Below are 16,141 nucleotides of genomic sequence, written 5' to 3'. Positions count from 1 at the left end.
CATGCAGACCTCTCCTGCCGTGCCCGCTGCTCCCCTCAGCAGTGTGCTTTGTCAGTCTGCCTGTTCTGCTCCCTGCTCTGGCTCTGGTGAATTCTCTCATCCTCCCACGCTTCTGACTGTATCCAGTGCTTGTATAAATAAATAAATGAATCTTTTAAAAAATAAATAAATAGGGGCCTCCTCGGTGGCGCAGCGGTTGAGCGCTGGGTTGCGAAGCTGCCCGCTGCCTCCGCAGCTCCGGTTTGCTCCGGTTTGCTCCCTGGCCACTGGAGGAGGGTCCCACATGGCGCGCAGACCTCTCCTGCCGCCCGCTGCTCCCCTCAGCAGTGTACTTCGGTCCTTCTGCCTGCTCTGCTCCCCGCTCTGGCTCTGGTGAATTCTCTCACCCTCCCACACTTCTGACTGTACCCAGTGCTTGTATAAATAAATTAAAAAAATAAAAATAAATCTTAATAAATAAATAAATAAACAAATAAATAAAAACCTCACTCAAGAATTGGTTATTTTGTTAATGATCTTCAAAATATTTATGAATAAAGTCTAATTTCCCACTTTAAATCAGGAAATGTAGTATTTCAATGCAAAAAGTCACCTGAAAGATACATATTTATAATTACGATAGTACACATATAGCCCACATGCTCACCTTCCTTCAACTCAAGAAGGACCTTGATTTTTATAGTCTAAAATGGCAGTTAAGGATATTTATTTTCTATGAATAATTCCTAAAGATTATTTAAATATTATGGGAAAGCTAAAGAAATTTTACAAAAAATACATGCCAAAATATAAGCTAGACTTTTGTGGCCTATAGCTAGATTTTCCCAACAAAATTGCCTGTAATCTATAGTATTCCAAGCTTGTAGAGCATACTGTTGATAATTTTTAGAAAATTTTTGGTAAAGTGACCTTGCATGAAAAGGAATCTGTCTTCCCCAAGTATATGATGAGTTATCTGTAACGGTAAACCAAACATGATCATTTCTTTAGACATTCTTTAGATCATTTCTTAAATGATACTTGAAAAAAGCATGGTAGTTTTTACAAAATTCATTTTGAGTACAAAAGCTAGAAATTAGCCAGTTATCACCCTTGCCACTCTTTTCAGTTTCCTGGTGGAGATGGAACTCAGGTCATAGCGTGATAGGATTATATCGCTCAGACAACACCTGTGCCACCAGGGAGGCCCCATATCTATTTTCTTATGTGATTTGCACTGTGAGGTATCTTAGATCCATTTTTCAGAAGAGCACGTTCAAATTGAGAAGAGGTTGCATGATTTGCTGGAAGCCACACAGCTGTCCTGTGTTATCCCCAAAAAATCCTGTTCAATTCTGGCTCTAAGGCCTGCATGCTCCCTACCCTGCCAGTTCTTGAAACTCGCTAATGTCACCTTTGAAAAGACTGCATTGATTCTTCTATTGTCTCCAGTTAAGAATTTGTATTTAAGTAGAGGAGCAAAACCTGTTTGCCCTGTTTGCTGAGGTCACCTTCCTTCAACTTAAGAAGGAAGAATTGAGGGGTGTATATTGAGTGAGTTTATTAGGAAGAAAGGAAGGGGGCCTCCCTGGTGGTGCAAGGGGTTAAGACGCAGCCTATGAAGCTATCTGCAGCCACTGCAGCACGAGTTTGATCCCTGGCCAGGGAGCTACCCACATGGCACAGCAGACCTCTCCTGTCTCATCCACTGTTCCCCTCTGCAGTGTATTTCAGTCAGTCTGCCTGTTCTGTTCCCCACTCTGTCTCTGGTGAATTCTCTCAACCCCCCCTTCCCACCCCCACACCTCTGGCCTGTACCCCAGTTCTTATATACATGAATAAATAAATCTTTAAAAAAAAAAAAAAAAAGAAAGGGAAGGAGGGAGGGAGGACTTTTGTTATAATAAGTTTCAAAGTAGAGAGAAAAATATATAACTCCCCAATCTTGTTTAATCCATAACCTTCCCATTCCTCATGTCCTACCTACTGGATTACTTTGAAGCAAATTTCATATATATCAACTTCATCCGTGAATATTTCAGCATGTATCTCCTTTGTAAACACATGGCAAAATATGTTTATCATACTTTAAAACATTAACAAAATTTCCTCAGTCTCATCAAATATTTAGTGTTTCACATTTTCCTTATTGTCTCAAATGGTTTTAATAATTGACTTATCAGAATCCAAGCAAGGTCCATGCATTGCTTTTTTTGATATCTCTAAATCCATCCATCCTAAAGTTCTCCTCCCATTTTTTGGCCCTTGGAATTGATTAAAGAAATCAGGTGATTTGTTCTATAGTATTTTCCACATCCTGGTTTTTAATAAATTTATTTCTGTGGCATTATTTACTATGTTCCTCATTCCCTTTATTTCCTATCAACTGTTAGAACCTAAGACTTGCGTTTATTGAGTTTTTTTAATTAAGATTTTTAAAATTTTGTTTTGCAAGAATTCTTTGTAGGTAATTTGTGCTTCCATCAAGACAGACATAATGTCTGGTTGTCTCCCTCTTTTTTTTTTTGGACCTTGATGTATATTATTGATCATTGCCTAATCTTTACTTTGTGTGTGGGGAGGAGATGCTATAAGGTTTTCAAGGAAATTTTTTTTTTATTTTATTTTTTAAAGATTTATTTTATTTATATAAGAGCTGGGGTACAGGCCAGATGCTCAGGAGGGTAAAAGGATTAACCAGAGACAAATTGGGGAACAGAACAGGCAGACTGACGAAATACACTGCTGAGGGGAGCAGCGGGCAAGACAGGAGAAGTCTGCTTCACCATGTGGGTTGCTCCGAGGCAGACCAGGATCCAATCGGCACTGCAGAGGCTGCAGACAGCTTCACAGCACTTCACTCAACCACCTGTGCCACCAGGGAGGGCCTCAAGGAAATTATTTTTGTCTCTTAACAGATGTTTTATTTTTAATATTCTCCTGTGTGTATGTGTCTGTCTGTTGATATATCTGTGTGTAAAGTTCTGCTTTCAGCTTTGCTTTCAATTGTTGGTTGGGGGATTACCAAAAATATTTAAACTGTCTTTGAGCAATGAAATGCTTCCTGAGATTCATCTCATTCAGGCATGGCCCTCTGAATTGTGGGAACAGTCTTCCAGTGGTTAAAAAGCAGGAAACAAGATATTGCTTTCAGACTCATGGTGATAAAACAAACCAAAATATGAATCGTATTTGAATACCTCTATAATAACAATCACACTCTTTTGTCAGATTACTATTTGCTTCACCCTGTTTTTGTTGAATAAAGTAATAAGTAAAGATCTATTTTATCTCCCCTTTCCCTAACCACCACAACTAGGATTATTGGTTATCTTTTCTCTTCAAGAAACTGGTGGGCACCACTGTATTAATGGCAAAAGTGAAAGGTCCAGACAGAAGCAAACTTCGAGTTTATCTTCATTGCACAAATATCAACCAGTAAGTATGTCACAGCACGCTCTTTACAATCAATATGTTTTAATCAGTAACCATATAACTTTCTATTCTAACACCCTGCTGTCCTCTGTCTATTCAGTTCTAAGGGTGCTCATTGCTCTTTATTTTTTTTCATATTCATAGTAATATGGTGACAGGATCTAACCAAAAAAAAAAATGGCAAGCTTAAATGTAGGTATTTGTATTCCAGCAAAGACTGTATAGAATTAAAATTGTCATAATCCATAAATGGAAGTATATCTTGAATTTAGATAAAGAATAGTAAAAATATTGGAACATTAACTGTTTTCATGTGAATGATTAATTCATTGAATGACTGTGAGTGAATATAAGTATGAATATAAATTCATATAAATGAATAATCACATGAATATACTTATCACCCTGTATCATGTCTGATAAATTTAATAAGGAAGAAGATGAATGAAAAGAAGGAGAGCAACAATACTTTTGTTTTCAAAGGTTTCAACCCAGTTTCTAGAATTGAAAGGCCATGGAGATTTTTTTTTTTATTTATTTTTAATTTTTTTGTGGCAAAGTTTCAAAATACCAGAAATATCTTAAATTTAATATTTGCACTTAAGACCTTTTTTATTAAATTTATTTATTTATTTACATTGTTCAATTTTGGATAGCATTTGTCCCCATAGTTCTCCCACCGCCACAGCACCCATGAGCCATCACTATAGTTGGTCCCTTGTGGCCATGGAGATTGTTGTAGCTCAGTATTGTGGCCCTTAGATAGCAAAAAAAATTTCCTAGATCTCAAATTTTTTCCCTTTTCTTAGTTGCAATCTAAAATACTAATTCTGACTTCAAAAGTCACCCATCCCATAGGGACATAGTTTCGATGAATAAATTCTGAAATGTGTCAATAGATTTACTTTTCTTGTTTATTTCAGTATTTTCTATGGCTGGAAAAAGGTCCTGTTTAAGTGGTGTGTGATTCACACGAACACAAAATCCACTTTTTACCATTTAACTTTCCTTTGTTTCAACAATGGGGTGCTGACTGACTTCCTAGCAACTCAGCCTGGCAAAGGAGAAAAGATCTCAGGGTGCTCTAGCCAGAAAATGAAGTTTGAAGAGCATTATCTGTAATCAGGTTTTCAAAATAAGATTGAATCAGTGGTCTAATACTGTAGAAGGAAGGATACAAAGAGGGCCTGCCATCATTATAGATACTAAAACTTAGCATCCATTCATCATATTTATAATTGAGTTTTTGATTGCTTCAACTAGATAAAAATTGTACTGAGTTAATCTGTTTATTTTTAGCCCAAGGTATAAAGAAGGAGACTTAACTCTGTATGCCTTAAATCTCCACAATACCACCAAGCGCTTGCAATTGCCATATCGTTTCTTTGGCAAACAAGTAGACAAATATCTTGTAAAACCTTCAGGACCTGATGGATTACTTTCTGAGTGAGTAATTTTCCTTGTTTATTTCAAACTTTCACCAAATTTATTCACATTTATCAGAATAAAACCTTGGTAGAGGACCCCAAAAAAGTTAACTATTTCAAGTTATAACAATTCTTAATATTCAGAAAATTTATAGATACTTTTCAATACAGATATAACTCACACAGAGTCCAAGGCAGAAGTTTGTGAATATAGATTAGCAATTATCTTAGGGAATAGTTTATATTTATTTCAAAACAACTTGATATATCAAGGCTCATTCAATGCATTTAGATTATTTGCTCTAAAAAGACACAATTTTTGGTACCACACTCACTAAAGCAAAACATACCTATATATAATTGCTATAAAGGGCATGGGGTTTCGGGTAAAAAATCACACTATGTGAGCTGGGTATGATTTTCTTACATCATTAAGATAGGTTTTTTTCTTATTGGTTAAAGTAAAAGCAAGAATGGCCAGAAATATACCTTTTAGCTGTGTTACTTGTTTATTTATTTATTTATGCATACAAGAGCTGGGGTGCAGTCCCAGAGACAGAGTGGGGAACAGAACAGGCAGATCGACTGAAATACACTGGGGGAGCAGCGGGCAAGACAGGAGAGGTCTGCTGCGCCATATGGGTCACCTCCCTGCTGACAGCTTCATAGTGCTGACTCTTAACCCCTTGCACCACCAGGGAGGCCCCAGCTGTGCTATTTTAAGTTGGTCTTAACACATTTTGGTTTTAAAAAAACACCTATTGGAAATAAAATAATATATAAAGCAGTCATTGAGTATATCTCATAAAAGCCCACCTTCAACCTTATACCAAAGAATGACTGAGTGAAGAGTTCCACACACAAACATTATGAGATTCCTGCCAATGCATGTTGAAAGACAGTCTTTTGTTGTCATGGCCATTCTCACACTGGAGCATAAAAAAAACTGAGTTTACAAAACTCTCACCATTTCTTTCTATCTTTGAACTACATAATGAGTGATATTTTCAGTGACACATAGTATCAGAACCTGAAAAAGAACAATCAGTGTGCTTTTTCCAAAGTCTTATCTCCTATAGACAAGCATTTTTTTTTAAGATTTATTTTTTATTTATTTAAGTATCCAAGAACTGGAGTATAGGCCACAGATGTGGGGTGGGAGGATTCACCTGAGACAGAGTGGGGAGCAGAACAGGACGATCTACTGAAATACAATGCTGAGGGGAGCAGCAGAAGAGACAGAAGAGATCTGCTGCACCCTAGCTGGGAATTGAACTCAGGCCTCGGTGGCTGGGATAGCTTGATAGTGCAGGACTTAACCCCTGTGCCACCAGGGAGACCCTAGACAAGCATTTTTAACACTGAGTACAATTCCTTTATTATTCTTTCCTATGCGTTTTACTATAATCATACAACTTTTTTTTTTTAAGATTTATTTATTTATGCATACAATAGCTGGGGCACAGGCCATAGATGCAGGGGTGAGAGGACTCATCAGAGACAGAGTGGGCAATAGGACAGGCAGACTGACAGAAATACACTGCTGAGGGAAGCAGTGGGACAGGAGAGGTCTGCTTCGCCATGTGGGTTGCTCCCTGGTGGGCTGGGGATCGAACTTGTGCTGCAGAGGCTTCGGATTGCTTCATAGTGTGGTGCTTAACCTCTTGCACCACCAGGGAAGCCCTAATCATACAACTTCTAATGGAAAAAGGGAGGGGCAATCTACAGGTTTCCCTAAATATCTTTCCATAGTTTTATAGACCTCTTTAATGAGTTGTGTGCTTTATAAGATACCATGGTTTACTTCCTCTAGTTCAAACATTTTTTCCTTCTGTTATAAGTAAATGCATATTTGAGTGGCATGATTTTCTCTATTTGGGTTCTGTCTGGTTTTGAAATGGGTATTTCTAGCATATTTGTGTCTGAGGCTGATAAGAAAAGAGTTTTTCTGAACTAATTGCTTAATAGACTTGGAAGGGTCTACTTTACTTCAACCAACCATCAAAAGCCATTCAGCTCTGTTTGCTCTGCCAGTTCTCAGGACGGCTGTTTTGGTGCCTGGCCAGGGTAAAGTGGGCTTCTCTGCACCCTTCATTTGCTGCTCTTAGTTTTAGTTTCTAAAGCAAGGGTTATAAACTTCACCTATGATAGTGGACTGACTTGTGGGTTTGGAAATTTTTTGTCTTTTCTGGGAGGGGAGGTTGGCATCCACTCTTGTTAATTTTTATATTTAATTAGTTGTGAGCGTTAAGAGATTGATGCCTCCTAATACCTGGATTTCTAGGTAGGGGTTATCCTATGCTTCTGAATCACATACTATGTTGTAAACCAATGTTACCTCAATTTAAAAAAAAAGATGGATACCCTGGCAACTCTGGCCTTGTTTACTCAATTAAATGGAGTTGATTTAGGATTGTTTACTTTATACAGGCCATTTAGCTTTTCATTCTCTTTATCCCTAAAAGTTCCCCTTATGCCTGTCCTAATGTACTTTCGTATATAACTTTTCTGGTCCTTGAGGCATTTAAGTTTGCTAACCCTAATTTTTGAGCAATGTGGAATACTTTGTTTTCTCCAGAATAAATCTCAAATATCTGAGGGAATGATTGAATTGTCTTCTCTCCAGGCTAACTATACCCAGTTTCCTCAGTGATTCTTCTCTTTGCCATATTTATCAGACTGTTGCATTCTGGCCACACATCTTATGCTTTATAATTGGAAAATTTGCAAAATATGGATAATGTTCTATTATCCTAAATTCTTTTTGATGAGTATATATTACTTATATTTTTGTTAAAATGTTACAAAAAGTACCCTCAGTGAGTTTGACAAGTCCACACTTGGGCATATTATTGATCAGAATGATCACCTTTAAAAATTATTTTCTACTTGAACAACATAAACATACATAGAGCCTATAGAAGGTCTTGCATAGTAAATATGTAATAAATATATGAGTGAATATATTCTTAATATAAAATCAGTAACTCATATGTATCTCCAGTCAGTTTTTCCAAGCATCCCAATTCTGTCAAATTTGTTGCTTGCTAATTCCTTGCAATTTACTTCATCTGAAACTTGACAAGCATGGCATCTGTTTCTTTGTCATCAGGTTTCTACCCTCAAATAAAAGATTACCCTCACTTCCCAGCCTGATGTGGAAATAATCAGCATGCTTTAAACTAGGCTCAGTATTTAAGAGCTCCTTTAGCCATGTTTATAGCTGGTTAAATAATATATCCTGATATTATTAGCATCTTGTTGCTGAAGCCATGTTTCACCATTGTAATCCGCAGCAACAGAATCAAGTTACAATGATCTTTACCTTTAAACTTTGTAGTCTCCCTAAAAACTTGTTTGTGTACCTGTAGTGGCAGGAGGACAGAGAAGGATTCCTATGATCTGAGCAGACGGGTAAAGGAGAGTCCTAGGAGCCCCCAGTGGCTTTTTCAGGCTTTTATTGCCATTTTACCAGGTGCACGGCAGGCAGGGGTGCCGGGGGGCCAGGAGGCTGGTAGGCCTCCTAGCCTCCGGAGAATCTTCACTCTTTCTGGGCTCTCTGGTGTTCTCTCCTGGTCTCGCTCTCTTCTGCTACTCTTTCTCTCTGCTGATTCCATTCTGCTCTCTTGATTGTTCTCCTTCTGGTAGTTCCGTTCTGCTGGTGTCCCGTGATGCCACCCTTATGAGCCCAGTCTTTCAGCCCAGGTGTGCCCACCTACGTATGCCCACACCCCACTCCAGGGGCCCGCCATCAGGCATGCATTCAGGACCAGAGGGATCCATCATTAATCCTAATGGCGGGAGGGCAGAAAAGTCTGACAATCATTTACCCTACAGTAGCTTTGAAAAGCACCCTCTATCTCATGCAGAACAGCACTTACTACTGTCATTTTGAGAAGTTTTCAAGACCTATTTTTGTTTGTGGCTTCCTGATGATGGTTGTGGCATTTCCTCCTTCACCTCATGTAAGAACTAATGTGGTAAAGATGCTAATACACACCCACTGCCTGTGGCCTGAGTTTGACTGAAGTGTAGGTATAAGGGCAGGAATGGACACGGAGCAGGTTTTCTATGATCCAGCAGACCAGGTAAAGAAGGAGTCAGAGTCCTGAAGCACTCAGTGGCTTTTTGCAGGCTTTTATTGGATTTACCCATGTAAGGGCAGGAAATGACCACAGTGCAGGTTTTCTGATCCAGCAGACCGGGTAAAGGAGAAGTCAGAGTCCTCAGTGGATTTTGCAGGTCTTTTATTGGGGTTCACCAGGCATATGGCAGGCAGGGGTTCTGGGGGGCCGGGAGGCTGGCAGTCCTCCCAGCCCCCAGCAAATTGGCACTCTCTCTGGGCTCTCTGGAGTTCTCTGCTTCTGCTTCTTTGCTTCTCTTCGGCTTCTTTCTCAGCTTCTGCTTCTTTGCTTCTCTTCGGCTTCTACTGCTGCTGCTGGCATCCCCGTGACGCCGCCCTTAAAAAAAATCAGTCTTAGCGCAGGTGTACCCACTTCAGGTGCCCGCCATCAGGCATGCATTCAGGATCACAGGGTTCCCTCATCTATCCTGATGGCGGGAGGGCAGAAAAGCCTGATATTTTTCCTTACCCTACAGTCCACCCCATCAGGGTTTTCTGCCATATAGTCTTTATCAGTCTCTATATACAAATCATAAACATGTCTCTTGGCAATATGAACACTGCAGCCATGGCCCACAAAAGTAAATGAAATACATCACAACAGAACACAAATAAGTCCAGGCAGGGCCCCAACCTAGTGCAAAAGACAGTTATTGGTACCAGCAGATGAGCCACCAAATCTGCTGCCGAAGGCACTGCCCATACGAGGGAGGGGAATCACTCACAGCATCTACTGTAACATGCCAGGAGCCATCAGGCTTCCTGGTCTTCTCTGGCTGTAGTCTTGGCTACAAGCCACACAAAGCATCCACCTCCAGGATGCACTCGCTCTGGGATTGGTGATTCTATACTGTTGGGGGAAATCGCCAACCCTCAGGGTTTCTGTCTGCAGTCGCTCCAACACTCGTTTTCCATAGCCACCAATGCGACTCGCAGACCCCTGCACTCAGGCCAACCCACTGCACAAGCACATGGGTCGGGGATCCAAACTCTACATTTGGCTTGGGCTCCACCCCAAGCCACGTTCCCCACCCGTCCCCCAAGGACGGGTTCCTCAGCTCCTCACCCTCACTCGACAACGAGCAGGGCATCACCCACATGTGATTTTACGAGACTCACAGATCTTCAGCATACTCAGGCTGCTTAACAGCCACTCAGGGCTTCTCAACTTAGCATCAGCACCAGCTTTTGCCTTCTCAGTTGGCTTTTCTCCTCCACCTGGCTGCTGGGCATGCACAGGCTGCTTTTGGCCATCAAGGCCCACTGGCCACACCAGATTCCCATCTCCTGGGGTTTACAAACAAAACTGTTCCACCCCCAGGGTCCCAAAACATATCAACCTGCAAGATCCTCTGCCTTCTGGCGGGATTGTCAGTCCAAGTTCAATTGTCAGTCCATCAGTCCGAGTCTTTTGGCCTCTCCATGAATCAGCACTGGTGAGCTCCGAATCATGGTCCTCTTTGCCGATGATTCTTGCTGCCTCAGGGGTCTTTGGCTGGCCCTTTCAGGTGTCATTGGCTGGTCCTCTCGGGCGTCTCCTCCTCCAGGTGTGGTCTTGTCCTGTAGATTCTGGACTTTGTCCATCTCCTGGGTCACCATGACGCCTCCAGCATCGTCACAGGCAAACACTGTTACTCCTTAGTCCCTCCAGGTCTTTGGAGGGCTCCAATACCCGTCTGCATGGATCTTCTTTTTTTTTTTTAATAGAGGCATGTTTTCTTTCTTTCTTTATTTGTTTGTTTTGTTTATACATGCACTGGGTACAGTCAGAAGCACGGGAGGGTGAGAGAATTCACCAGAGCCAGAGCGGGGAGCAGAGCAGGCAGAAGGACCGAAGTACACTGCTGAGGGAAGCAGCGATGCGCCACCGGGGAGGCCCTGCATGGATCTTCTTACCGACTTAACGCCAATTGTAGAGGGCAGGACTGGACACAGTGCAGGTTTTCTGATCCCATGTAGACCGGGTAAAGGAGGAGTCAGAGTCCTCAGTGGCTTTTGCAGGTCTTTTATTGGGGTTCACCAGGCATATGGCAGGCAGGGGTTCTGGGGGGCCGGGAGGCTGGCAGTCCTCCCAGCCCCCAGCAAATCCGCACTCTCTCTGGGCTCTCTGGCGTTCTCTGCTTCTGCTTCTTTGCTTCTCTTCGCCTTCTTTCTCAGCTTCTGCTGCTGCTTCCCCGTGACGCCGCCCTTAAAAAAAAAACAAAGTCTTAGCGCAGGTGTACCCACTTCACGTGCCCGCCATCAGGCATGCATTCAGGACCGCAAGAATCCCTCATCTATCCTGATGGTGGGAGGGCAGAAAAGCCTGATACCTTTTACCTACACTACAGTAGGCTTGCTAGCTTCCAGTGCAATTATGGGCATCTTATTGTAGGACTTAGAGTACAGAGCCCAGAGCTACACCTTAACCAAGACTAGATGGAAACCAGTTTTTCTGCTTGTAGGGTAAGTATCAGGCTTTTCTGTCTTCCCACCTTTAGGATTGATTATAGAACCCTGTGGTCCTGAATGCAAGCCTGACGGCGGGCACCTGGAATAGGGTGTGGGCATGCGTAATGGGTACACCTGGGCTGAGAGACTGGGCTTATAAAGGCGGCGTCATGGAGATGCCAGCAGAATGAAAGAGAACACCAGAAGAGAGCGAAAGGAGCAGAGAAGCAAAGGCCATGAGAGAACATTGGAGGGCCGAAAAAGAGTGAAGACTCGCAGGGGCTGGGTGGCCTGCCAGCCTCCCGGTCCCCTGGTAAACCATGTACCTGGTAAACCCAATAAAAGGCTTCAAAAGCCACCGAGGGCTCCAGGACTTCTCCTTTACCCCATCTGCTGCAGTCATAGAAAACCTGCGCTGTACCTGTCCTGCCTCTACACTGCTGAATGATAATGAGGACAGAGTGTGGAAACCTTTAAAGCTGATAACTTTATAATAATGCTAAGCTGGAAACAACTAAATGTCTAACATTAGACAATTAAGTACATGAACTAATGTGCTCACACAACAGAATCCTGTGCAACCTTTAAAGTGATGTAATGGATGAATATTTAATGGCATGAGCAAAGGTTGGAATGTGTTAAGGGAAAAAGAATCAGGTTTTAAGAGACTATAGTATGTTCACTTTTGTTTAGGTAAACATATGTGCATATATACCTACAAAGAAAAAAGATAAGGGAATATACATATAAATGTTTAAATGGTTATGATGAGTTATCAGGTTACCTTTGTTATATTTATCTGAATATTAATGATGATGATAGATACATTTACAGTGCTTACTATATGCAATGCACTATTATAAGAGTACTATGTGTATTAGAGTTATTCCATATAAGACTGACATGCTTCTGACATTCATCCTCTAAATTTTCAATAATGAAATGCAAACTTTTTTTCATAATATAAAAAGCATTAGAGAAAAAGGTAATAGCGATACAATGGAATAACATTTTGAATTTGAATTCCAATAGTTAAATGCAAAGAAAACATTTTTTTGGAATCTGTGGTTTAAACAAATAAATCATTTTTATTTCAGCACAGCAACATATATTCTTCCAAAATATTTTTTAAAAAATGAATGCATACCGCTGGAGGGTTATGGGCATAGCTACAAGTGGGAAAATTCATTGATTACCACTTTTTATATTAAATTTGTGAAATTTACATTTTATTTCTTATATATTTGCTTTCTATAAAAATGTTTTTAAGTATTTTACCATCAAAAAATAGCAGCAAAACAGAAGTTATGTCATGTTAATCCTTTTTATATGTCCACCATGAGTGTTCCATGTTCTGTAAGATAATATTTAGTAAATACTTCAGGATTTGCAGGTCATATGGTCTCGGTCACAATTATTAAACTGTACCACTGTAGCTTAAAAATCATCTAGGTAAAATACCTAACTGATCAGAGTATTGAAATACAAGTTATATAGTATAGGTTGCCCACAAATAAACAAAAAATTGACCAGAAAAAAATCTCATGAGCTTTGTAGAATAGGAATGACACACAAACCACTTGGCTAACTTGGATGTGTCTTCTCCCCTGGCAGAACTGTCCAACTCAATGGTCAAACTCTGAAGATGGTGGATGATCAAACCCTGCCAGCTTTGACAGAAAAACCTCTCCATCCTGGGAGTTCACTGGGCTTGCCAGCTTTCTCCTATGGGTTTTTTGTGATAAGAAATGCCAAAGTTGCTGCGTGTATCTGAAAATGAAAGGCATACAGTAGCCCTGAGATTAATCTTTTCAAGGATACTAAAGAGTAAGGCAAAGGTCAAGCTATAGAAAAGCAAACAGATACCTTACAAATCATCTAGGTGGTGTTTTGGTGACACTAGGATACTCGGTGCTAGATTTGGCATATATTTTGTTCTCTCCAAGTAGATCACTGCTAGTAATAATAGCTAATAATATCTTGTGCCCAACACTATGCTTAGTACTTTGAGTATACGATTTTTATTTAAGATTACTAAAAAGGCACACCAATGATCCCAATGCAGCCAGGAGGCGAGTATGTGAAGGATATATTATTAGTTTTAAAATATGCTAAGTCGGTCTTTTTAAACAATTATTAAAGAGACTGTTAGACTTTTTTTCTTCCATGAGCTGTACCAATGGGCTCTCATTAGAAAAACTTGACAGCCACCACCTCTAAATAAAAGAGAGACAATCTTCTTAGACAGCTCAATTTAGCTGCTGTTCTTTTCTCTGTTGTTTGTCTTTGTCAGCAATACCATGTGATGACATTGGTTAGATGTGATAGTGTTAAACGATTAATGGCAATTCAAAGGAATGAAATCATGTAAACTTTAAATGAAATTGATTTAACAAGAGGAGAAATTTTAATTCAACATGGTATAACTATCTATTAATGTTTACTTTTATTCTATCTTTAGTTTAAGTTTTAGTTGGGTAGTTTAGTTCACCACAAGTAATAGAAACCCCTGATTCAAATGTCTTAAGCAATAAGGACATTTATAATCCCATATAAGAACAAATTAAAGAAGGGTAGACTCCATGGCACACAAGGTCACCATGGAACCAGGTTCTCTCCTTCTCTCTGTGCTTCCACTGTACATTTTGGCTTCACTCTCAAGCTATTGGAATAATTGAGGGAGCTAGTCCGTGGACCCATTCAGACCTGATGGCATCCAGAGAAAGAAAATGAGCAACTTGTTCTGTATCTCCTTGAAGGCTTGAAGAACCTTTCTCAGAGGTTCTCCTCTTAGGTTCCGGGATGGATCACATGACCACTTCCTCAATCACTAGCAATATCACCAAGAGTCCTAGAATTGTCTCCTAGTAATCTTTTAGAATGGAGAGGGTTTGGGGAAGTCTATGGCACTGATCACTGCTTTTCATCAATGCCAGAATGCATTGTTTTTTCCTTGATCTTAACTTTTAGAAATAGAATATCTTTATATTTATGCCTGCTATGAATATTGTCTCAAATAAGTACATCTATAAGGAACTAAAGCTGGAAATGCTTTACTACCCTAAAATTTTATATGTAAGTGGTTTTTTATATTTTTCACATTTGAAATAAAGTAATTTTTGTAGCCTCAATATTGCACATTTTTTCTTTTAATAAAGCAAAGCCGACATATTCCTACATTTGGAAGCCCTGTTTTCCTTTGCTCCTTTGTTTATACCTCCTACTTTATTTGTCCATTCAGCCCTCCCACCCCAGCCCTCACATACACACTGAAAGAATTGACCTTGAAGAAAAGAGATCATCCTGTACAAATACGATTTCTTACTTCATCAGGTATATTCAATCATGATTTTAGTCTGGTCTTGTTTACTTTTTTTTCCCCTACCCCCTCTACCACTTAATAAATTCAAGATCTAAATTCTCACTTGCATTGTGATAGTAATCTCTAGTGGTTCTCCCTGGCTTAACTTAAAATTCTTAAATGATTTCCAATTTCTTATAGGCACATGAGGTCCTCCCTAACCTGGCAGGTACCTATTCAGTCCCAACTCTCGTCACTCTCTCAGTGACTTCTATTCTCCAGCCCACACATTGAGAAATGAGAGCATACAGTCTCTTTTACATGTGTTCCTATGCCTTTGGTGCTGTGCTATCTCTTCTCCCCCTGAACTATTCTGCTAACTCTCCTCTCTAGCAAACTTTCTTATTCCTAAAAACTCAGCTCACACATCAGTTTCCCATCCCAGTAATAACCAGGCCTGACCCTCTTAGCTTTCAAGATCAGAGGAGATAGGCACTTTCAGGGTGATATGGACATAGACTCACACACATTAGTTTCAATACCTCCCCTATAATTCAAACAGTTTTATTCATATATCTTTGTTTCTACAATAGTCTGAACATTTACTCTGAATTTTATGATGTCCTTCTGATCAGAATTTTGATTACCAATAAAACTTAACAAATACCCATCTGTTTTATATGATAATGCAATACAATATCAAAGCAAGAGTATTTAAAACTGGGGGAGACACTATACTTCCAAAATACAAACAACGATGTAAATCAATGTTACCTCAATCAATTTTTTTTAATTTAAGTAAATAAAAAGTGTGTTTAAAACTAAAACGGTAGTAGCATGAGTAACTAATCACAACTGTATATGCTATTAATGGTCTTTTATAAAATGATATAGATATGTAGACAGCTTGTGTATTGTGCGCCTTAGAAAAGCAAAATATGGGCCTCCCCTGGTGGCGCAGCGGTGAGCACTGGGCTGCGAAGCTGCCCACAGCCTCTGCAGCGCTGGTTCGATCCCCTGCCGCCAGCGAGGGTCCCACATCGCGCGCGCGCAGACCTCTCCTGCTGCGCGCGCGCTGCTCCCCTCAGCAGTGTATTTCATTGGTCTCCCTGTTCTGTTCCCCACTCTGGCTCTGGTGAATTCTCTCACCCTCCCGCGCTTCTGACTGTACCCAGTGCTTGCATAAATAAATAAATAAATCTTTTAAAAAATATACATATTTAAATAAATAAATAAAATAAAAAAAGGAATTCAAAGAATTATCCAGTTCTCCCAGAATACTATGATCTAGTATTAGATTATAGACTTGCCCATGGTCACTAAGTAGTTAAATGAGGTAATGCATGTCAAGTGTCTATAACAGTGCCTGGCACACAGCGCTATCCCAGTTGACTGTGATTAAGATACTCTGGCCTGAGTCTCAGCGTCCCACATGCTCGCTGCCTC

General features: G+C 40.2%; 1 protein-coding gene across 2 annotated transcripts in view; it reads left to right on the top strand.

Annotated features, from left to right (window-relative positions):
* HPSE (heparanase) overlaps nt 1-13,194 on the top strand; it is a 41,228-nt gene extending 28,034 nt beyond the window's left edge. The window contains exons 10-12 of one of the 2 annotated variants that reach the window (XM_037530020.2): nt 3,326-3,417; nt 4,714-4,860; nt 13,009-13,194. In XM_037530020.2, coding sequence (XP_037385917.1) covers nt 3,326-3,417; nt 4,714-4,860; nt 13,009-13,168 — 399 coding nt within the window. In that variant the 3' untranslated portion in view covers nt 13,169-13,194. Of the gene's footprint in view, nt 1-3,298; nt 3,418-4,713; nt 4,861-13,008 lie in introns of both variants that reach the window. The other variant, XM_037530019.1, reaches the window with a different exon arrangement.
* Nucleotides 13,195-16,141: the final 2,947 nt, after the last annotated feature.

The sequence above is a fragment of the Talpa occidentalis genome, unplaced genomic scaffold (genome assembly GCF_014898055.3).
Source record: "Talpa occidentalis isolate TD23 unplaced genomic scaffold, MPIMG_talOcc4v2.1 talOcc4.6, whole genome shotgun sequence".
NCBI classification, from domain to species: domain Eukaryota; kingdom Metazoa; phylum Chordata; class Mammalia; order Eulipotyphla; family Talpidae; genus Talpa; species Talpa occidentalis.
Note: the sequence above shows the minus strand (reverse complement) of the source record. Positions and strands in the feature narration are given on the sequence as shown.